The following is a 23,446-nucleotide window of genomic DNA, read 5'->3' as shown; positions in this document are numbered from 1 at the left end:
ACTCCAGCACCATGCTGCGCCTCCCAGCCATCCGGTGTTGTTTAATTCTGTTTATTTGTATGTGGGGTGTAATATATACATGAACATGTTTGTGGATGCTGGTGCATGCGCGCACGTGTGTGTGTGTGTGTGTGTGTGTGTGTGTGTGTGTGTGTGTGCACTAGATAATTATACTGTGTCTTGGATTGCTCTCCACCTTTTTTTTTTTTTTTTTTTTTTTTTTTTTGGTTTTTCGAGACAAGGTTTCTCTGTGTATCCTTGACTGTCCTGGACTCACTTTGTAGACCAAGCTGGCCTTGAACTCACAGCAATCCACCTGCCTCTGCCTCCCGAGTGCTGGGATTAAAGGCATGCGCCACCACCGCCTGGCTGCTCTCCACCATTTTTAAGATTTGTGTGTGTGGTTGTAGATACATCTGGCCCACAGAGGCCAGAGGCATTTGATCCTCTAGAGATGGATCAGTTTACAGGCACAGTTTGCCTGATGGGGATGGAGCTCTGGGCCTCCGCAAGGACGTACAGGTTGAATCATCATCTCTCCAGCCTATCTTCCCTCCCCCCCGCCCCCGGATTTTTTTGAGACAGGGTGTCGCACTGATCCTGAAGTTCTTGGACTGGCCAGCAAGCCCAGACATCTAGTGTCTTCCCCTCCCCCCAGGCACATGCTGCCATGCTCAGCTTTTCAGGTTAAATTGTATTTATCCTCTAGGACTGTGATCCACAGCACACAGGTAAAGGTCAGAACATTTGCAGGACCTGATTTTCTCCTTCCACCACACGGGTCCTGGGGTCCTGGACAGCAGGTGCCTCTCCCCACCAGCCCTCTTGCCTTGTGCTCTTATCTGCATGATGTACACCTGCACACCAGAAGAGGGCACCAGATCTCAATTGTTGATGGTGTGAGCCACCATGTGGTTGCTGGGAATTGAACTCTGGGCCTCTGGAAAAGCAGCCAGTTCTCTTAACCACTGAGCCATCTCTCCAGCCCTCTGTGCTCTGGATTTTTCACTTTGTCTTCTACAACTATTTTGCTTTGCCAGTCATGAATTAAAGCAATTTTAATTTCTTATTCAGGGGGTGGGGGGAGGGGTGGGGTGGAGAGGCAGTTTCAAGACAGAGTTTCTCCATGTAACAGCTCTAGCTGTCCTGGAACTCACTCTGTAGACCAGGCTGCCCTCGAACTCACGGAGACCCACCTGCCTCTGCCTCTCAAATGCTAGAATTAAAGGCGTGCGCCACCACTGCCCAGCTCAATTTTAAATTCTTAAGAATATTTTAATCTATTAATATGTTTTGATTTATTAAGCATTATGAGAGCACTCTCTCCTAGTGAAGGATCCTTGAACAGACCCACAGTCTGCTTTTGTGGGGTGACATATCCTGTGTCACTGAAGCTGAGTGAACACATGAGCTGTTGTGTGGTCTGAAGCTGGGTTCTCCAGACAAACAAAACCCATGGAGGGAAAGGATGTACAGTGTTGCTGCAAGGGGCTGAGAAGGCCTGAGGTCTGCAGAGTGAGTCAGTAGGCTGGCAGCCCAGGAGTGCTGACAGTGTGACAGCAGCCCAAAGACGAGCACAAGACTCAGGAAATGCACTGTTGGCTGCCAACCAATGACCACATTCAGCTTTGGACCTGGGATCCAAGCTAAGGTCCCCAGGCTTGCTGAGCAAGCATTTTACTGACAGAGCCATCTTTCCAGCCCTTATTTTTTTCTTACTCTCTGTGCCTTCATCATAGCATTTTATGCTGTTTAAGGGAATGGCAGCCTTTTCTAAAGATATGTATTTCCACCATTTGAAAATCAGACTGGTTAAGGCATTATTTACAAAAACAGAATGCAACAATTTTAAATATAAATTTTAATGGTTTAGCCAGGGCATGGTGCCACATACCTGTAATCCCAGCACTCAGGAGGCAGAGGCAGGAGGATCTCTAGTAGACATAAATGTTTTTGTTTTGATCTGAAGTGTGGGGTGGGGAACAGGCTTGTGAGAGATCAGGTGATGCTCATCCACTAGAAGACGAACAACCTCATGCGGGGACTTGTTTTTTGTCAGCTGAAACACGTCTTAGTACAGACTCTGAAAGGAGCCCAAAACAGGAGGGAGGGGGGCTTTTTGGGTCTTGGTATTGTTTGGCTGTTCATTGCTCCACTTGGAGAAGCTCCTAGGGAGACCACTCCAGAGAACGCTTCCGGGGTTCCAGTTCCAGCTGCTGCTCCGGGTTCCAGCAGGTCTGCTGAAATCCTGCCGACTACGCCAGGGGAATGCTCCCAGGAACTGAGTATAAAAGGTCTGCTTCTCCTGTACCTGTATACCTCCTTCTCTCCTATCTAGGGTAGTGGGTTGGAAGGGAGGTATAAGCATTAAAGAACCCCAAATAAAGTAGGTTTGGGGAAAGGACGAACTACAGATCTCTGAAAATCCACTGTAAGACCCTTACATATCGGCGTCCACTGCCAGAATAAGCACCCTTCCAGGCATCCCCGGGGAACTGGTCACTCCCTGTCCGGCCTGACAGATGAGGAGCCCTTAAGGTGGACTCTTGAGAGCCAGGGCAGGCACGAGGGGTCTTCTATGTAAAAACACACCGCACGAAGCAACGGGGAACACATTCCTGGCGGGCAGAAGAGACTGCAGCGCCTACAAGCGGAGTGTTGGCGGAAGTGGGTTGGGTGTACGGACTGCGCATGGCCGGAAGTGGCGTAGTTCTGGCCCGCACGCACTTTCTGGCGCAGTGAGGGACTCAGACGTCCAGGAAGTTGCAGGCGACAGTGCCGAGTGTAGCACCTGTGAGAGCTGTGTAGTTGTTCCATTTGCCCACAGATGGACGCTGTAACCCGACCAGAACGCTTTCCACGAGAGTTGTGAGATCTGAGTTCGAGGTCCGAGGACCTCTGGCCGGAATGGCCTGTGTACACCTATCTCTGCCTATTATCCGGCTAAGGCCGGCGACTTTAGCCTTCCGTCCCGCTGAAAGCAGCTGGGGACTTTGGAAGCAGCAGACACTTCTAGGGTGCCCTCGCTGCATTCAGGACAGGGGAATGTGCTTAGAAGGCCCAGACCCAGAAGGTCCCTAACTAAGGGAAGCAAGTTTCTCTCTGTAGAAGATAAATCTTAGCTACTCTTCCTGTCTCTAAGAATTGAAACCAAATGAAATGGCGTCTTTAGGAACTTGGGATACGGAATGTGCTAATATTTTTGCCTCACAAAAGTGGGCGTACATCAGCAATAGGACTGTGCTTTAAAATCAGTGTCCATTTCTTTGTTTTATTGAGACTGGGTTTCTTTGTGTAGCCTTGGTTGTCCGAACCAGGCTAGCCTCGGAACTCGCAGAAATCCTCCTGCCTCTCCAACACACTTACCAGTTTTAAAAACACCTGTAATCCCAACCCTGTTACATGGTTACCAAAAAACAAAATCCCCTTGTATTAAGTTTGTTGCCCCCACATTCATGTGTGTGAACACATGCCTTCAGAGGCCAGTGAATCCTCAAAACTAGGCAGTTGCTGGGAACGGAGCCCAGACTCTCTGCAAAGCAACCAGTGCTGAGCCATCCCTCCAGCCCTTTTTAACTTTTTGGGACTGTCTCCCCAAGTTGAGGTGTATTGAAGACCTTTCTACTTCAGCCTCCAAAAACCACAGAATTGCAGCCCATGCCAATTAAGACATTTGCTTACACTAAGTTAACTCCAGATGGGCCTGTTTTTCATTTTCTCCAGAGAATGGAACAGACCACCAAAAGCTATTCTGGATATTGGGAGCATTAGTATTTTCTGTATTTGAGTGTAAAAGGAAATGGCAAAAGCTGACACAGCATTAGCACCTAGAGACTGTGACCTCTGAGCCTCTTTACAAACACAGGTGAATCCCATCCCAAAGCAGATCTGCTGGTTAAGTCTCTGCTGAGCTAGGTTACATTGGCAAGCTAATAAAGGAACGTCTACTACCAATGCAGGGTTTTTTGTTTTTGCAACGTGGCCCTAACTGTCCTAGACTCGTTTTGTAAAGAAGGCTGACCATGAACTCAAGAGATCCACTTACGTTGGGATTAAAGGCATATATCACCACACCCAGCTGTTAGGCAGCCCTTTTCTTAAAGTTCCACTAGGTTTAGGAAACAGAAAACAAAAAACCCAACCCACTGTGTTCTTGGCCTGTCTCACACCAGGACTGATTCAGTGTTTCCCAGATCTTGCTGCCATGTCCATACCAAATATGCCGAACACTCCCATGCCCCCCCAAAACTTAACCAAGGAGACTGGCCATCAGATAGTCTTTTATTGAAATATTTTCTTGTTGCTTCTTAACTCTGTGGAAAAAAGAGGAAAAGTAAGTCACAATGGGGAATATATTCACATAAATTTTTACTCTTTGACAACGAAAGCCCAGCTCCCTCCACCCCAACATGCAAAGTCACTTACAGCTGGGCATTCCACAGCACCGCTGTTGATGTCATCTATGATGTCATGAGGGTGGCGGCCATCCACGTTGCAGCCCACAGACTGTGCAGTGCCCAGGATCTCCTTAATAGTTCCTACAGTAAAGAGTGGTGGCCTCAGTCCCTTCCAACTCTCAGGTTCAGGGCAAGGCAAAACGGTGGCTGTTCAGTGAAAACAACTTGCTCTTACCAGAAAGCTCTCTGGCTAAGGACCGGTGCCGCATCTGCCTGGCAATGTTGACAATCTCATCAAAAGTGATGTTTCCACTGTGTTTAACTGCAGGACAGAAAACATAAAGGCTCTTTAACCCGACTTCTGGAGACCAGACCCATTCCTCCCCCCATCTCTAGGCTGTCCCCATGCTCTCGGCACAGAGTCATCCACATGTAGGACAAGCCTGTTTCCTAAAAGCTGGGGCTTACTGTCAGCTCACCACTGGAGTGCACCAGCCAACGGGATGGTCAGGCGCAGTGGCGGGTGGCTGGGCACAATCAAGTCCTTACCAGCAGCCCTGACGAACTATGTTAGGGATGGGAACCAACAAGCTTAAATGCCTGAGGCCAAGGGTCCGGGGTCAACCAACCCTAACCCTGGGACGATATTTATTTCTGCACCCTAAGCTCATTACACGGAACCCCACAGCCGGGTGCAAACACTGAGGGGCCCAGGAGAGGAATGGACTCACTGTTCTTCTGCTTCTTCCTGTCTCTCGGTGGCTCCTTGAGGGCTTTGATGATCAGGGCAGAGGCAGAGGGCACCACCTCAATCTGCAGAAAGAGTTGGTGTGAACACGGCCCAGCAGAGCTCCAATAACAGCACTACCACTTAGACACACTGAAGGAGCCAGCAAGACAGCCCAGTTGGTAGTTATTTCCTGCCTGATCACTTAGACCTACATGGTGGCCTCCTGCACCGTAGCAACCACCTATCTGCACAATAAACATGTTTGCCTTTCTCTCCCCCCCCCATAGGGTTTCTCTGTGTAGCCTTGGCTGTCCTGGACTCACTTTGTAGACCAGGGTGGCCTCGAACTCACAGCGATCCACCAGCCTCTGCCTCCCAAGAGCTGGGATTAAAGGCGTGTGCTACCACCGCCCGGCTTATGTTTGCCTTTAAACTTCCCACAAAGATAAAACAGCTTGATTCACCAGAGCAGCAAGATCTAATACCCACAATTCCTGAGGACTGCTACCCTTCCCGGCCCCAACCAAGCAACGTACATACCTGGGCCTGTCTGTTCTGAATGGTCAGTTTCACTGTAATTCTCAGACCTTTCCAGTCACCGGTAGCCTTGGCAATGTCATCACCGACCTTTTTTGGAGACTGTAGAAATAATGGTATTTATTACAAAGTGCCACCAAAGTTGAAGCCACAGCCTTGAAACTCACTGCCTGCAAGGCCCCACATCTCTCACTATAACTCTGCTTTTAAGGACTAATGAACAAAACAGACTTTCTCTGTGTGTAGCCCAGGACTCACTCAGTAGACCAGGCTGGCTTCGAATTCAGAAATCCACCTGCCTCTGCCCTCCCAAAGTGCTGGAGTGAAAGGCGTGCGCTGCCACCAATCGGCCCAGACTTAAATTGTAATGGGCTTCAATGCTAGGTGCCCACGTGTTGCCCGACACGTGCTCCCTTAAAAGCTAGTGACTTGGCATTTCAGCAGCGACACACCGACTCCACTGTTCCCTCCAGAAACAAGCACCTGGCAATGTCTGAGCTTCCACCAGACCGCTTAAAACCCATTCCCTAGGAAGGCGAAGGGAAGCAGATTAGAACCGGCAAGACTGCTCGGCTCAGGGTAAAGCCATTGCCTGCCACAACCGTGCGGTGGCACGATCCTACACAACACACGCTACCTCGATTTAGAAAGCCCTTACAGAGAATGCGTGTTCGAATCCCAGCGGCCACATGGTAGCCCACCACACACACGTGGTGCCCTCTCCTGGCCTCCACAGGAACACGCACCCATGCAGGCAGCCCCGCCAAACGCGTTCGATGTCTACAGCTGCCGGCAGCGACGACTTACTTACCAGACCCAAAGGACCGATCTTGGGGGCCAAGGCGGATGTGGCGCCGACCTCGCCTCCGGTGCATCTCAGATACACTGAGAAAAAGCAGAATTAGAACCTCTGCGGCGCGCCCCGCGCCGGCTCACGCGCTGCCCTCGGTCCGCTGACCTCCGGGGGGCCCAGGCCTTACCCTAAGGCTGCCGGAGCGTCGGCACTCCCTCCCCATTTACACACGAGGAAGCCGAGGCCCAAGGGAGACCGGCCAGGCCCAGGGGACAGCACGCGGGCGAGCAAGGCTCCACCCGTAGCCCGGCCGCGGCGGGGGCACGCACCGACTTTGATCTCGTTGGGGTCAAACTTGGGCGGCATGGTGGGTGGAGGTGGCTGGTGTCGGATGAACCCGGATCCGGGACGACCGAAGAAAGTTGCACCGTAGCCTCCTCCGAGCCGAAAGCCGAAAAGACCGACGTTACCCCGCCCACGCCGGATATAAGGCAGGAAAAGCTCAGCTCTCGCGATAACTTCTGGCTCCGCCCAGTCTCGGGGCGACGCCCTCGCCGCCTTGTTTTTTATGGGCAAGCGTCTGCGGCTGAGGACTGGAGAGCTGGGAATGTGGGTGAGTTAGGGATTCGGAAGGGGTGGCGGTTCGGAGCGACTTGCCCGGCGGGTGTCAGAGTAGAAGGGCTGCACCAGAGGTTCGGGTTCCTGATGTACTCCACGTTCCCTTCTCATGAGGGTGACTCTGAAGTCCCTGGTACCCAGCCTAGGACCCCGCCCCTCCCCTAAGGGATCCGCACCTGTGTTGCGGGAATCCCGTGCCAAAGCTATCCTAAGTGCCCTTCTAACGCTTTGGCGGTGTGTGCATGTTAATTATAGGAGCAAACTATTCGGGTCTAAGTCACGACTCTTAAATCCGCTTTTCCTTGGTTCCTAAAGTCTTGAGACTTTGTCATCCCGAGCTGCATTATTTTCTCAGATTCAGAGTTTCGGTCCTCACTTCCAATGTTTGCAGGAGACCTGACTCCAGCTCAGCTTTCTGGGGCCTATGTTGTGCATCTATGACCAAGCCTTCGGAGTGATTGGCCTACCGTGAGGTCCATCCCAGAGTCGGAATATCGGTGGAGGACCTCTCCATCTTCAAAGCCAGGTCAGCCGCTGGCCAGCCCTGCCAGGGAAGGATGGGTGTGGTTCTCCGGGACCAAGCTGACCGGTCAGGGAAGTTCAAACCATATTTGAAAGAGCTCTGTTCAGAGCGACTAGGGAAGGGTACTTGGGGGGAGAGAGAGTCATTGAGGAAGATGTTTGGATATCTAGACCAGGATAGGGGTGAAAGAGGACTAGTCATTTATTGGTGAGCAGAAGGGTTGTCTGTAAAGGATGCAGGAGAGCTGTGTTGACATCATTCCTCAGGAGTGCCAGCAGAGATGACTGAGTGAGGAAAGCGCTGTGAGCTGGCCTTGCAGGCTTGGCAACCTCCTCTTGGCAGCCCACACCCAGGAATGGAGATCTGAAATCTCCAAGGACCAGGGGATGTGTCTTCAGCTGCAAGACTCCTCTAGCCCTTTTCTCCCTGGCACCTGTATTCCATCTGTCTAATCCCTGAGTCCATCTGTCATGTGCGTGGTTGCACTGTGTCAGATTCTGTGGCCTAGACCTGACATACGTGAAATCACTGAGCCACGCAGACCCCAGCATTGGCAGCATTACCCTGTGTTCCCAATGAGGAAACGGGCTCTGACTGATGACCCAAAGTGACACAACTGTTGTCTTGGATGATAGAGCCTATGTTGTTGGCTACACACTTCCTCTAGATAGTTGCTTCCTTCCTGTTGCTGGACCTTATACAGCACTGGGGTAGCCAGTGCACCCAGCTTCTGAGTCCAGGACAGAATAATTAACTTGGCTGAACTGTGAGGTCTTGGGAGCTGCGCAGGCTGCACAGGATCAGGACTTGAAAGGCAAGCGTCCCGGGATGGTTTCCCTGCAATCCGGGTCATATAACCAGATGGCTGAACTTAATGAGCATCAGGTTCTCCGCAGGGCTGTGGTGAGACTCAAATGAGTAACAGCTGTGAGGGTGGTAAGGCGCCTGTAGACTGCATTTTAATTTGTATTTAACTCAGATAGAGTTGAGTTCCCCCCAAGTCATGGCTACCTCCAGTTTGGTCTCAATGGTGCCATTCGGACAGTTTCCAGGGCTAGAAGTGACTTAATCGGCTGAGTCTGTCAAGAATCCTCAGAGAACATCCTTGCAAGGCACGGGGGGGGGGGGGGGGGGGGGCTCTTCCCCACAATGGGGAAAATGTGGGGCTCAGCACTGGGAGGGTGGTGCCAGCACCACAGATGCCAAACCCAAAGTGTGCCTGCTTTTTTTTTTTTTTTTTTTGCTTTTTTTTTGTTTTTTGTGGGTTTTTTTGTTTTGTTTTGTTTTTTGTTTTTCGAGACAGGGTTTCTCTGTGTAGCCTTGGCTGTCCTGGACTCGCTTTGTAGACCACGCTGGTGGCGAACTCACAGTGATCCACCTGCCTCTGCCTCCCGAGTGCTGGGATTAAAGGTGTGTGCCACCACGCCCAGCTAAAGTGCCTGCTTTATGATCTTTCTGCCTTATTGTGTGTTTATTGCTTGTTAACAGAGCAAAATTTTGAGCAGTGTCATGTGGGCTTGTGGGGGGGGGGGAAGGGGACGGGGGACGGGACTGAGTGAGGTGGCCAGCCCTGCCCACATGGCACTCACGGTGTAGCCAGCCGACCAGCAGCCTGCATCTCCGAGCTGCCTGACTGCAGCGTCACATGCAGCGCAGGTGCTGACTTCTCTCCCATGCTCCAGGGTCCAGAAGAACTCACACAGGAGGATGCCCCTCTTCTTTCGCAAGCGGAAACCCAGTGAGGAGGCTCGGAAACGCCTGGAGTACCAGATGTGTCTGGTAAGGCTCAGCGTGTTGTGGCTGACCCCTAAGTGTCTTCCAGGGCTGCTTGCTTTGCCTTCCGTCACTGGCTGGGTGACATTGCTTGTTGGTGTCTTCCCTTGCTGGACCCTCAGTCCCTAGACCACCTGCCAGATGGACTAGTAGAAGCGGGCTGTGGCCCTGGCCCCTTCCAACTCCTTACATCTTGTTTTCTCCTTTCCACAAGTATAATTTCTTGAATGCTTTTTTTCTTTTTAATCTTGAGAACTGGGTGTGGTAGCTTGCACCTGTAATCCCTGCCCCTTGGGAGGCCCAGGCAAGAAGATTACCACAGGTTCGAAACTATGAAGGGCAACATAGTGAGCTCCAGGTCAGCCTGAGCTAGAGAGTGAGATCCTCCCATGCCAAAGCAGCTGCACTTGGAGATGGCTTCACTAGGACCTGGGCTACTGCATGCAGTACCACACATGGCCACTGGGGGCAGATTAACACGGAGTCCAGGAAGGTATCTCACATAGCCAAGGACGGCAACAAAACCTTCAAGGCTGAAAACAAAGCAAAACCAATTACGGTTGATCTCAAGAAGCTAATGCCATGCATATGAAGCGTTCATAGCATGAACGGAGCTTTTGTAAACAGGAGTTGAAGACTTTTTGGGGGGTGAGACAGGGTTCCTCTGTGTAGCCTTGGCTGTCCTGGAAATCACTCTGTAGTCCAGGCTGGCCTCGAACTCAGAGATCCACCTACCTCTCCCTCCCAAGTGCTGGGATTAAAGGCATCTACCTTTCTCTCAAGCCTGTGCAGAGAGCTCATTCCTCGGAGGTGCAAGCAGGAGGATCAGGAGGTGGAGGCCAGCTTTGTCCACGTGATGAGTTGGAAGCTACTGGACACCCGGTCTTAAAACCACTTAATTTGGAATCATCTTTTTTTCCTTAGGCCAAAGAAGCTGGGGCAGATGACATTCTTGACATCTCTAAGTGTGAGCTCTCTGAGGTAAGCTGAGGATTACCTGTCCTCTCTTCTTGGGTCCTGTGTCCTTGGGAAAAACAGCTGTGGAGATGAGACTTTCAAAATGGCAAAAGTAAAGATGGGCAGGTGGCTCCACCTATAAAACGCCTGCACTGTAAGCACAAGGACATGAGGCCCCTGGGGCTCGCTAGCCGACTGTCCTGGCTGAGTCGGTAAGCTCTAAGTTCAGAGAGAGACTCAGTCTCGAAAACCTAAGGTAGCGAGTAAGACACTGGCCATCAGCTCTTGACCTGCATACGAGTGTGCGCACCCAGACACAGCCACGGCTGTAATCAAGACATGGTCCTTATTTTATGTTCTTGTCTGAAAGAACGGAGATGATCTTTTGGCCTCTAGGGCCTACTTAGAATATGAGCCCAGTGTAGTGGGGTGCACTTTTACTCCCAGCATTCCATTCGGAAGGCAGAGGTAGGGAAGATCATGAGTTTGAGGTCAGCCTGGGCTACGTAGTAAAACCCTGGAAAAAGGCAAGAAGGAAAACTGGGGATAAAGCTCCATGGTAGAGTTGGTCAAGTGCGCAGGATGCCCCTAGGTTCAATCCCTAATGCTATGGGAAAAGGGAAACTACATCAACAGATTCCTAAGGTGCTGGAAGAGCAGAGCTCCTGATGCCACAGAGCAGGTGGGCTGGAGTGGGCCGCCAGCTGATTGGAGAAGGGCTGACAACACGCCCAGCCCTCTCCTAGCTACACGCTGTTCTGGGAAGGCTTGCTGCCCTCAGTCACCTCGCGCTCTCAACACCAGTGCCACTGAGGCGGGTGGGACACTGGCCCGAGGAGACGGTTCTGACCTTTCTCTGTCTTGTCTTAGATCCCATTTGGGGCTTTTGCAACGTGCAAAGTTCTGCAGAAAAAGGTGAGCAGAGTCATTCGTTGTTCAGGGGATTGCCTGCGTAGTGTCTGCTTTTGGGGGGAGCCATTGTCCTCGCACGCGGCCTTCCTCTTTTGCCCTGCAGTAGGAGTTGTTACCATTCGGGGAGCAGGCTCCCGGCTCTGCCTCTCACTAGCTTCATAACTCAGCGTCCTTACATGCTCCCAGCTGTTTTGTTCTTTTGTTAACTTTTAGAATTTTATGTGTGTGAGTATTTTGGCCCGAGTGTATTTATGTATCGCGTGCATGTGTGGTGGCTGGGGAGGCCAGAGCCCATCATCAGGTTCTCTGGAACCGCAGTTAAAGATGCTTGTGAGCCTCCATGTGGGCGCTGGGAATCAAGCCTGGTCCCTCTGGGGGAGCAGTTAGTGTTCGTAACTGCTGAGCCATCTCCAGCCTGCACCCCAGCTTCTCCGTCCGTGGAGTGAAGATGAAAACGTTTTCAGAAGGTCATCCTAGGCTTTGCATACAGGTGGGTACGTGCGCACCGCCAGATCCAACACAGAAAGGTGAAGTGCGTTCCCTGCCAGCAGCAAGGTGAAATCCTTCCATGTGAAATATCGAAGCAGGAGTTAATGCCTAACCAAAACAGGCATGGTTGACACAGGCCGAGCAGTGGAGCACATGACAGCTCCACAGATAGCTTATCACTTGTCATGGCTGCCCTTGAGGAAAAGCACTTTATCACCCTATCTTCCATGAAACACTAGAGCCAGGAAAAGCTAAGTCTGTCAGAGCTGAGCCCGTCTCAGACTGGGAGGTATAAGTAGACTCTCAAACTCCTTCCGCCATGGCAGTTTCAGCCGTCTGAGTCAGGTTCAGAAGTGTCCATGTTTCTAGCAGCCCCCCCCCATTGTGGGTGTGGTTGGGCAAACATTCAAGGAGCCCAGCACGGCTGCCCTGTGCCCTGTGCCAAGCCACATCCCTCGCCCTCAGCCTCCCTGCCTGCTGTTCCTCCGCAGCCTGACATTTCTCTCTCCTCTCTCGCCTCGCAGGTGTTGATCGTGCATACAAACCATCTCACCTCCCTGCTTCCCAAATCCTGCAGCCTCTTGAGTCTTGCTACCATCAAGGTACGGGGCCCTCTCTAGGCGTCAGGGCCTCTGTGGCGCTTCAGCCGGCAGCCGAGCCTCCACACCCTCCTTGAGCGGTCTCTGTTAAAGTTCACACAGGCCGTCCTCACAGGTCCGTGTGGTGTTTGAGCAGCGTGGTTTCCTCAGCACTCCTGTGTGCTGTTGGTAAGGAAACCAGCCCGAGCGCCTGCCCTGTGAGGGTTTCACCTAGGCTGAGTCAGCACATGGATGGACATGACTTTGCCCAAACAAGAGGGGATGGGAGGGGCATCCAGAGAGTCGTTGCATTTGATACCCCAGTGACCTGGGTGGGGTCCCTCCTGACTAGTCCCCTCCGGGACGTGGTAGAATCATCACACGGTTGCACTGTCAGCCTTGGGGTGTTATAGATGAAGGTGAAGCTTGTAAGGGGCCGTCGTACCTTAAGAGTGAGGCCTGGAAACATGCACACTCTCCTCCGGCGTTCCATCCTTCCTCTGACAGGGGCGATTGTGGGGAGCTTCCGCTCCATGGTGATTCTTTTGTTTTCGGATGTGGTCTCACTATGCCGTCCTGGCTGGCCGAGAACTGGCTTTGTGTAGTACAGTCTAGCCTCAGACTCACAGAGATCTGTCTCCTGTATCCTGGAATTAAAAGCATGTGCCATGGAGCTGGAGAGATGGCTCAGTGGTTAAGAGCACTGGTTGTTCTTCCAGAGGTCCTGAGTTCAATTCCCAGCAACCACATGGTGGCTCACAGCCATCTGTAATGAGATCGGGTGCCCTCTTTTGGCCTGCGGGTGTACATACAGATAGAGCACTCATATACATAAAATAATTTTTTTTTAAAGTGTGTGCCACTACACCTAGCACTCAGTGCTTTTGAGAGATTTCTTTATATATATATGTATATATATCTGTGATTGTTTGCCTTTATGTGCTATGTGCATGCAGCACCTGAGCTAGTCAGAAGAGGACATCACAGCTCCTGGAGTTGGAGTTGTAGGCTACTGTGAGCTGTCCAGTATGGGTGCTGAGAACCAAACTTGGGTCCTCTGCAAGAGTAGCGCTTAACTGTGGAGCCATCTCTCCACCTCCACTCCATGTTTTTTTATTCTTTACTGTGTGTGTGTGTGTGTATGTGTGTGTGTAAATGAATCAATGTCAGGCCTTCATGCTGATGATGTGCTGTGCCATTGAGTCATACTGCAGTTCATGCATAGGCTGAGGCCAGAGAATTGATCTAACCTAGGCCACATTGTAAGAGCCTGTCTTTAAATCCTGAAAAAAAAAAAAAAAAAGAATATGAGATGGTGAGCTGCTGGGGCTGCGTGTGCTGGCACATGCATTTAGTGCCAGGCAAGCAGATTTCTAAGTTCAAGGCCAGCCAGGACTACATAGTGAGACCTTGGCTCCAAAAAAAAAAAAAAAAGGAAAGAAAGCAAGCTGGACATAATGGTGCACACCTTTAATCCTAGCACTCAGAGCCAGGTGGATCTCTGAGTTTGAGGCCAGACTGGTCCACATAGTCAGCCAGGGCTATGTAGAGAGACCTTGTCTCAACAAACAAGCAAAACCCCCAAATGAATAAACAGAAGACTATAAGATGGGGTGAACAGTGGGCAGCAGGAAGGGTCGCCATGCTATTACCAGGTATAAGGTGGCCTTGTCGCCTCTTTCAGCTTCTCTGAGTCTGGGGTTCTGGGGCCCTGACAGATGTGTTTGTTCTGTAGGTTCTGGATCTCCATGACAACCAGCTGACAGCCCTTCCTGATGACATGGGGCAGCTGACAGCTCTACAGGTAAGGCTGTAAGGCGTTTGCTGTTATGTCACCAGTGGACCCAGGCTGCTCTCGGCATCAGTGCCACTTTCACCATTGCAGCCTGGCTCTGAGAGTCTCTCTTCCAGGGCTTGGCAGGTACTCATGGGACTTCATGGCCTCATTGCTTTAACTTCTTCCCCAAAATAACTAACTCCAGTGGTGCTCTTACATTCATCTAGGCAACACACTCATATACATAAAATAAAAACAAATTCTTTAAATTCTTATGTATTTTTTAAAAAGGACAAATTCTGTACTTTTTTAATTTTAAGATTTTTATTTATTACATATACACACCAGAAGAGGGCACCAGATTTCATCATAGATGACTGTGAGCTACCATGTGGTTGCTGGGAACTGAACTCAGGACCTCTGGAAGAACAGACAGTGCTCTTCACCTCTGAGCCATCTCTCCAGCCCCCAAATTCTGTACTTGTGTCTGTAGCTGCTCCTGCACTGACTGAGTGCTGTACCTCCCGTTGCTCGACAGTAGATAGCCATATCCTAACCCTCACTGCCTCACTGAGCCCCTGACAGCCTTTCTCCCTTCACTCTGGTTCATGCAATTCCTGAGCAGTCTGCATTCAAGCCTCAAGTAGATGTGTGTCCAAGTGTCCTAACTTCTATAAGCCTCAGTTTTCTCATCTCGTAAATGGGACCGCAACAACCTATACCTCCTTCTTAGGGCTGTAGCAAGAAATACGGGCAGGTATGTTCAGTGCTCGGAGGATGCAGGGCTGAGGGTGCAGACAGCCACTGTTGTCCTATGGCCTCCTCACACCATTGTTTCCTTTCTTAGGTATTGAATGTGGAAAGGAATCAACTGACGCACCTCCCACGCTCTATTGGGAACCTGCTTCAGCTCCAGACCCTCAATGTGAAAGGTGGGGGTCACAAAGTCCTGTCCATGTCATCCTCAGGCAGCTCCAGAATCAGGCCTGCTCTTGTCCTTCCAGCATCCACAGGGATGCTACCTGGGAGCCACTGAGTGCAAGGGTGATGCTGTAAGCCAGACTGACCTCCTGCTAGATCAGTCTGTCTCCATGGCAACCAGAGGCAGTGTGTCTCAGAGTTCCATGACCCCCTCTGAAACAGAGACTTGTGGAGCAGAAAACAGGCCATAGTGACAGGTCAGCTAAGTGATGGGAAGAGAGTGTACTGATGAGCAAGACAGAAGGAGGTGCCACTGCAGTGGCTCTGAGTGGCTCCAGACACTCTGAATAATGTTAGCCCCGTGAATATGGCTGGCCTGACAAGTCTATGAGGCAGGCAGAGGATAAGCTTTGCTCAGTTAACATGAAGAAAGTAAGTCTCAGAGCTGTGGCCTGCTTAGGACACACACGCACACCCCAGTGAGGTAGTGACTAGCCAAGATGCTATGACAGTGTTCTTTTTTGTTGTTGTTGTTGTTTTGTTGTTGTTGTTTGTTTTTCGAGACAGGGTCTCTCTGTGTAGCCTTGGCTGTCCTGGACTCACTTTGTAGACCAGGCTGGCCTCGAACTCACAGCGATCCACCAGCCTCTGCCTCCCAAGTGCTGGGATTAAAGGCGTGCGCCACCAGGCCCGGCTAGGACAGTGTTCTTATCCTACAAGGAGGACTTGCCTCACTGTGGCCAAGCCGGGTATCTTAACCTTGCTGCTCCTCGCCTCTCTGCACAGCGTGCCAGCTCGTCTTGTGACTGATGGGCACGTAGTGGTGCCGTATTGTAGAGAAGAGGCACAGGGAGGGAAGAACAGGGGTCCTGAGTTGCTCAGCTAATAAATAGTGATAGAGCCTCACATGCCACGCCCCCTGGTTGTCAGGAGATGGCGCAGGCTCTGGGGTGCTGAGTTTGCCATCTGGGTCTCCACAGACAACAAGCTGAAGGAGCTCCCTGACACCCTGGGGGAGCTGCGAAGCCTGCGTACCCTTGATGTCAGTGAAAACGAGATTCAGAGGCTGCCCCAGATGCTGGCACATGTGCGGACCCTGGAGGTGAGGGGGGCATTCTCTCCATAGCAACTGTGTCTTCCTGAGAGCCTGGTCCCAGGCTGCCAGGTTTTACAGAGACTGACACATGGATGCATGTCATGGCCGAACTGCTTCAATCATGGGGGGTGGGGGGTGGTAAGTCCAAAGGGAAGGAGAGCAGATGGATCCAAAAGGCTCGCGCTCTATGGCCTTGAAGCCACACTTTGAAGGGGAATGAGATTTGGGACATAGCCATAGAAATGGGGGCATTCAGCGTAGAGAGTGGAACAAAAAGGCAGGAAGTAGCATAGAGTGCACTGTGGACAGGAAGTGATAAGGCCAGAAATGACGGTGCCTGGAGCCCGGGAACTGGGAGAGGGGTGGAGTCGGGTGGGCGAGATGTGGCAATCTGGCCTTAGTGTGGCCGGCTGGAAGCCGTGTCTCAGAACTCGTGGTGGTGGTGGGTGGGGTGCATGTGTCCTGGGGCTCCACATGAGTCATCTCAGGGTGATACATAGACGCTCCCCACACAGGCAGCTCACACAAGACAACGCAGGTGATGAAATCCACGTGTTGACAGTGTTGGTTCTTTTCAAGGCCCCTCTGCTGGTGGCCTGTGTCCGTCCTCTGCCTCTGAGTGTCTATGTCACATCTCCTCTTTCCTAAAGGACACCAGTCAGATTGGGTTAGGGCCCAGCCTGGCTCTAAATGTGGACATTCTGGAATGCAAGGGTTGGGATGTCGGTGTGTAAAGCAGGGGCACAGCTCAACACTGCCACTGATGCCAACACCAGGTGGCCACTCAGGGACAGTGGGCTCTCAGGTATGACAGGGAGGCTTTTATATACAAAGCCTTATGTAGTCCAGGCTGGCCTTAAGTTTACTATGTAGCCAGGGATAACCTTGAACTTTCAGTCCTCCTGCCTCCAACTCTAGAGTGCTAAGATTTCAGACGTGCACCAATACACCCAGTTTGTTTGGTTCCAGGGATCAAGCCCAGGGTCAGGTATGCTAGGCAGGCAGTTGGCTAACTGAGCCACCTCCCAGAACCCCTGGGAGGCACATCTTGTCAGACTTCGCCAATGATAGATGGGACTGGACATGTCCCCTGGAACAACCTTTATGGTTGTCACCTTTGTACAGCTTAGTATCTGGAATAGGGATTTATCTGTCACAGTGGTAACAGCCTGGCTGAGCATCTCAGGGCCCCCTGTTCTTTGGGTGAATCGCCTCTGTCAAGCCAGACTGCAGAGCAGCGGTCTGGGGAAGTGGCAGAAACAGAGACAGCATGTCTACAGCTGGTGCTCATCGTAAGGTGGCAAAGCAGTGTGCGCAGTCAGCTCCTCTCTCTGCACCTCCCAGGAGACTGTTCTGTCGTGGTGGGAGTGTCTGCTGACTGCAGAGCCCAGTTCAGTGGCCATTAGCCATGCACAGCTCCTGAGCATTTGTGCTTTGCGGTTATCGTATGTGTCAGGATAGCTCAGAGCGTGTCCCCAGTTGTGAAGCTGTCCTGAGATACTGAGTCCTAGGGGACCGAGGATGTAGCTCAGCAGTGCAGCCCTTGCCTGGCATGCCAGAGCGCCGGCACTGCAGCAGAAGCTCACGTGGGACTCATCTCCCAGCCGTTCCTTTAAAAAGCTCTTCAAGGCTTCTTGGCCCCTCGGGCAGACCTTTTCTCGGGGTGAGAACACGGGCACTGTTAGCAAGGAGGCCACATTGTGTGCCAACTCCACTCGGATGCTATCTGCTGTTACCTACCATACATCCTGTCAAATCAGGGACATTGTGCCTGTTAAACAGCCTAGCGTACCTAAGTGACCTGTTAGGACCTGTTTCACAGACTGCGCCAGGGTTTAAAGCTGGACTGAGTGTCTCTCAAGAGACAGAATCCATGGCTACTCCCTCCGCAGGGCATAGAAATGCTGTCCTGTGTACTGGCACCCAAGAACTGGTGGCCACCAAGCCAGCATGTAGTTCATGTAGCTAGGGTGACCCTGTCAGTTAAAGTTGAAATGAAGGCCGCTTGTGACAGTCCACACCTATAATCATGGCACCCGGGAGGCGGAGGCAGGAGGATCAGAAGTTCCAATGCAGCCTGGACTACAGAACAAAATCTTGTCTCAAGGGGGGAAAAATGGGGCTGTGGCCATGACTTGGTGGGGAAAGTGCTTGCAGAGGACCTGGAAGCCCCTAGAGGCAGTGTTGTAAAAGCCAGGCCCCCGAGATCCCTGGAGAGGCAGAGGCAGGTGTGTCCCTGGGCCTCACTAGCCAACTTACCAAATTCTAGGCCTGGGAGAGTCTATCTCAAAAGGCAAAGTGGATGGTTCCAACTGAACAACACTTGGGTTTATCCCCCCCCACACACACACACACATGTACACACAACTCAGGAAATGCAAATGGCCACATATGGCTTGCAGCCACTGTACTGGGCAGTGTGGCCCAGAGTCCACACTCTCAGCTACCACACTTTACAAATGATGACCAGGGTTACTATGATGGCTCTTTAGATCTGATCTCTAGCTGCTCCTGGTAGGCAGTCAAGGCAGAAAGCACCTTGACCTGGAGAGATTGCTCAGAGGTTGAGAGCACTGGCTGCTCTTCCAGAGGCCCTGATGAGTTCAATTCCCAGCATCCACATGGTGGCTCACAACCATCTATATTGAGACCTGATGCCCTCTTCAGGCCTGCAGTTGAGGTGCACATGCAGCCAGAGCACTGTATACATAATAAATAAATAAATCTTAAAAAAAAAAAAAAAAATACAGCACCCAGCTTAATAACAAAATCAAGTCAATTCCACCTGTGCTGAGCAGTGAAATGGTGTACACAGTAAAGAAGGGGTTCCCTGTGTCCACAGACGCTGAGCCTCGACGCCTTGTCCATGGTCTACCCCCCACCAGAGGTGTGTGGCGCTGGCACTGCGGCTGTGCAGCAGTTCCTTTGCAAAGGTAAAGACAGGCCCGCAGTGGCCATCCCCTGCCACCAGGCTGGGGACAGCAGACACCAGCTGATACAGACTGCCTGGCCGGAGGTCAGGGTCCAGTGAGGGGAACAGCTACGACAAGGGATCACAGGGAGGTGAACACCCAGGCTAAGCTGAGGAACGGTAAAGGTCATGTGTCTGGCTTAGGTTAGGGCTGGGAAGGCCTGTCTGAGAAAGCAACGCATCTGACACCTGAGGGGCAGCTAGGGCCAGGAAAAGAGACAGTGAGTGTTTCTAGCACAGGAGGCAAGTGTTAAAGGCCTAGAGGAAGGTAAGGGAGCCTGAGGTATGATGCAGAGGGGGCCAGTGTAGTCGGAGTGCTGGAGGCCAAGGAGGAAAAATGGGGGTGGGTGGGCAGTGTCCCCCCGAAGACCTAGCTTCACAAAGACGTAACACACAGTAGAGAAGGCAAGAGAGACTGGAGGACAAGCGAGGCAGGCCTAGGGGAGACCGGGTGCTCTGGGCTTGGAGGAAGAGCGAGGCTAAGCAGCTCGAGGAAGCCGCTTCAGCTGCTGTCAGCTGTGGTTCCTGGGGTGTGACACTCTCAGGCAGCCCCTGGTCATCTGAATTATTCATGGTGCCTGCAAAGCAAATGAAGGATGATCTTTTTTTAGTGTGCAAAAGATCCCAGATCCAGGCCGGGCGTGGTGGCACACGCCTTTAATCCCAGCACTCAGGGGGTAGAGGGAGACGGATCTCTGTGAGTTCAAGGCCAGCCTGGTCTACAAAGTAAGTCCAGGACAGCCAAGGCTACACAGAGAAGCCCTGTCTCAAAAAAAAAAAAAAACAGACCTACCGGCCTGGAGCTGCAGATCCAGCCATAGAGCGTAGAGCTCTCAACTGGTATACAAGGCCCTGGCTTCAATCCTCTGAGGAAAGACTCCAGCCTGATACCTACCTAAATACAGACAGCACTAACCAGAAGGCTGACAGGCTTAGAGTAAACTAAATCAAGCTTCTCGTCAAACGATGCCATCTAGGGAAGAAAAGGTCAACCCTCAGTCTTTGCAGCATGCCGACCCAACAGGACTTACTTTTATTTGTTTTATTTTCACTTGTCTCCAGACTTATTATTACTGTGCCAACTTACTATGATGGCCTTGAACTGAGAATCCTCCTGCCTCCGTCTCCTGAGTGCTGGGGTTATAGCTGCATACCTCTGTTTTAGTCACTTGTCGTTGCTGTGACAGTGTGCCTGATCGACTAAGCAAGGGTTTGTCGGGGCACAGCTTCAGAGACCTCACTCTGTGGTCAGCTGGCTCCGTTGTCCCTGGGCTAGAACAGAGCCACTCGCCTGTGGTCAGAAAGCAGACACACACAGGAAGGGTGGCACACAAGAACACCGCAGAGGGACAGGCAAGATGGCTTGGCAGACACAGACCTGGGACCGCACAAATTGTCTTCTGGCCTCCACGTGTGTACCCCACCCATGCATAAGTCAATGAAAATAACTTTTTTAACTTTTAAAAAAGAAATACCCTTCAAAAGCATATTTTCCCCATAGTCTGGAGAAATAGCTCAGTAGTTAAGAGTACTGGTCGCCTTTAATCCCAGCACTCAGGAGGCAGAGGCAGGTGGATCTGAGTTCAAGGGCAACCTGGTTTACAAAGAGAGTTCCAGGACAGCCAGGGCTACACAGAGAAACCCTGTCTCAAAAAAAAACAAGGCAAAATGATCTCCAGGTCAAGGTCAGGCTGACACCCAACAGAGTGTCTCCAGGGAGGCTGCAGAAGCAGCTCAGCTGCAGTGTGCTGCCTGCTGGACGTGGAGCCCTAAGTTCAAGCCCCAGTACCACATAATGTGTGTGTGTAGTAGCTCAGACCTATAGTCCTAGCTTTCCATTGGTAGAAGCAGGTACACAGTGCAGGAGAAGGTCAGCCTGAGGCATTTGAGACCCTGCTTCCAAATAAATAAATCATAAATTATACCTGGGTATGAAATTGAGTACCTGAAAAGATGAGACAGGGAGATCAGAGTGTTGAAATACCTTTTATTCTTCCTACATTAAGTATCACAGTAAATTATTAAGGCAGTAGTTTTCTTTAACCAGCTAGTTCCCGCAATGACAGACACAGAGACTGTGGTTTATTTTAAGCTGCAAGCACTGTGCTGGGCCGAGTCTGAGCTACTCTAATCCTAATGCCCTTAGAACCAGCGCCTGGCCAGTCTGATGGCTCCTGGGGTGGCTTCTGCTCCTCGGTCTCTTTCTCCAGCCACTTGCTCCACCATCCTCCCAGTCCCCCTTCTCCTTCCTGTCCTTCTGCCCAGCTGATTGGCCAAGCAGCTCTTTATTGACAACTGCTACACCCACTCACGGCACTCCTCCACATCAGCGCAGTCTTGTACTGCCTGGGTCACGTAGTGAGTTCAAGGTTAGCCTGAGCTTTGTGGCAAGACCCTGTCTCTCTCCCTCTCCTCCTCTCTCTCTTCTCCCTCCCCCTCCTCCCTCCTTTCTCCTTCCCCTCTCCCTTTTCCTCTTCTTCCTCTCCCTCTCCCTCCCCCTCCCTGTGGTGTTGTCATGTCTGTTCAAGGTGAACATTCAGGCCTTCAAACTCAGTTCCCTGACTAGGTGTTTGCCCAACAGAAAGAGAAGCCATGTTGCCTACAGCCACTCACAGCCACACTGTTCCAGTAGCGGTGCCTACTATTTCCTACTTACATGTGAATACCACACAGCACTGGAAAGAACAAACTGCATACAACAGGCTGGAAGAGTCTGCAGCAGAGTAGAGGGAGAGAAGCCGGGCACAGGGGAAGTACGTGTATGTTCCCAGCATGCACCGCCCCTGGCTCATAAGCGTGTGTTCCCCTTTAACTGTTCTTTGGGCTGTGGCAGACACAACAGTTGTCTAGTGTACGTGAGGCTCTGCTTCCGTTCCCTGCTGCTAAAATAAAAGGAAAAAAAAATCTTGGTAGAGTATATACACCTATAATATTTACACACATGGGGAAACAGAAGCAGGAAGATTGTTCATTTGAGGCCAGCCTGGGCTACCTGCTGAGACTGTCAATACCAAAGTAATGTTTTAAGATTCTCTAATGTTTATGTAGACAATAGACATGAGTCAGTAAATATGTCTGTACTGAATACAGAACTCAAATATATATATGACATCATATACTGCCCCCCCCCCCAGTCAGTTGAACCTGGGCCCTCCCATGCTAGGCTAGGCTCTACCGTTAGTACACCCCAGCCTTTTTCTGCTTCTCATTCTGACACATGGTCTTGCTCTGTTACTCAGACTGGCCTTGAACTTGCGCTAGCCCTGGCAGGCTTAGAACTTGCAGTCCTTCTAGTTTCTGAGTAGCTGGGATGACAGGCCTCTGTCACCAGGCTGGATGTTAAGCAGTAGCTATTAGAAAGCAGGGAGGCCCAGAGAGCTGAGTGTACCGAGCCAGCAAGGTGGGTGCCATGGAGGAAAGCTAGGGGGAGAGCAAGGATGGCAGGAACAAGCCGGGGTGCTCCTGGCCAACCGGTGCCCTTTCTCCCACAGAGTCAGGACTGGAGTACTACCCACCTTCTCAGTACCTGCTGCCAGTCCTGGAGCAGGATGGAGCCGAGAGCTCCCAGGACAGCCCCGATGGGCCCATAGACAGGTTCTCCAGGGAGGATGCTGAGTGGCAGGTAAGGGGAGCTGCCAGCAGCGCGTGCCTGAGTGATTGTGCCTGCGCGTTACTTGGGGCTGCTGGCCTAAGAAGTGTTCAGAGCTGTGCTGACAGATTCTTCCTTTCCAACCACAGGCCACCTAGGCCGCCAGCTCACCACGCACCAGCTGTCCAGCTCTCTTCTGTTCCCTGAACAAACCATGTCCCTTTCCCTACAGCATCTTGGGGCAAGCCATTCCCACCTGGACCCCTCCCCCACTCACTCTTTGATTTTCATTTTATCGTGCTTTTAAAACATTGTTAATATGTAGCCAAGAATGACCTTTGAATTTTAGAAAGTTATTATCTCTCCCTTCCCTCCTCCCTCTGTGTGTGTGTGTGTGTGTGTGTGTGTGTGTGTGTGTGTGTGTGTGTGTGTGTGTGTGTATACACGCTGGCATACATGTTGGGGCCCGAGGCCAACTTGGTAGGGTTCTTCTCTGCTCTTCGTGGGTTCTGGTTGACCATGGCCATCGCCCTTCTGTGAAGTACTTCGCCGCTACTGAGCCATCTCTCCAGCCTCTCAATTCATTCTAAGATTTTTTTTTTATTGCATTTATTTTGTGGAGAAGAAAGAATGCGCTTGAAGACCAGAGGACAGCCCTCAGCAGTTGGTCCTCTCCTGCCACCCTGGGGGGCCTAGGGGTCAGACTCATGTCATCAGCCTGGGTGGCAATGGCCTCTACCTACTGAGCCATCTCACTAGCCTGGTTCTCAGTTTAGACATGTGTC

The 23,446-nt window shown here is 51.5% G+C and overlaps 2 protein-coding genes across 4 annotated transcripts in view; one reads left to right on the top strand and one right to left on the bottom strand.

Moving 5' to 3' along the window:
- Positions 1-4,267: 4,267 nt before the first annotated feature.
- On the bottom strand, positions 4,268-6,946 carry RPL12 (ribosomal protein L12). Its single transcript, XM_084799393.1, has 7 exons — positions 6,787-6,946; positions 6,476-6,549; positions 5,668-5,766; positions 5,129-5,210; positions 4,633-4,719; positions 4,426-4,538; positions 4,268-4,313 (listed from the first exon to the last, which is right to left on the bottom strand). The coding sequence occupies exons 1-7, from the start codon at positions 6,821-6,823 to the stop codon at positions 4,308-4,310; spliced, it is 498 nt and encodes a 165-aa protein (XP_084655519.1). The 5' UTR covers positions 6,824-6,946; the 3' UTR covers positions 4,268-4,307.
- Positions 6,947-6,952: 6 nt separating this feature from the next.
- The window catches only part of LRSAM1 (leucine rich repeat and sterile alpha motif containing 1), a 39,004-nt gene continuing 22,510 nt past the window's right edge, over positions 6,953-23,446 (top strand). For 2 of the 3 annotated variants that reach the window (XM_084799377.1, XM_084799375.1), the window contains exons 1-11: positions 6,953-7,070; positions 7,467-7,601; positions 9,281-9,377; positions 10,296-10,352; positions 11,199-11,243; positions 12,254-12,331; positions 14,043-14,111; positions 14,932-15,016; positions 15,986-16,107; positions 18,944-19,034; positions 22,564-22,694. In XM_084799377.1, the coding sequence (XP_084655503.1) occupies positions 9,306-9,377; positions 10,296-10,352; positions 11,199-11,243; positions 12,254-12,331; positions 14,043-14,111; positions 14,932-15,016; positions 15,986-16,107; positions 18,944-19,034; positions 22,564-22,694 (750 nt within the window). In that variant the 5' untranslated portion in view covers positions 6,953-7,070; positions 7,467-7,601; positions 9,281-9,305. The other variant, XM_084799376.1, reaches the window with a different exon arrangement.

This window comes from Acomys minous (assembly GCF_964271855.1).
Source record: "Acomys minous genome assembly, chromosome: 10".
Taxonomy (NCBI): domain Eukaryota; kingdom Metazoa; phylum Chordata; class Mammalia; order Rodentia; family Muridae; genus Acomys; species Acomys minous.
This window is presented reverse-complemented; position numbering and strand designations above follow the sequence as displayed.

Bases quoted from the DNA above. Each gene is read 5' to 3' on its own strand.
- RPL12 (XM_084799393.1), bottom strand. From the start codon at position 6,823: ATGCCGCCCAAGTTTGACCCCAACGAGATCAAAGTCG. The intron at 5,767-6,475 runs GTAAGTAAGTCG...TTATTTCTACAG, and splicing joins AGATCGGTCCTTTGGGTCTG to TCTCCAAAAAAGGTCGGTGA. The intron at 4,720-5,128 runs GTGAGTCCATTC...TCTGTCCTGCAG, and splicing joins CAGGAAGAAGCAGAAGAACA to TTAAACACAGTGGAAACATC.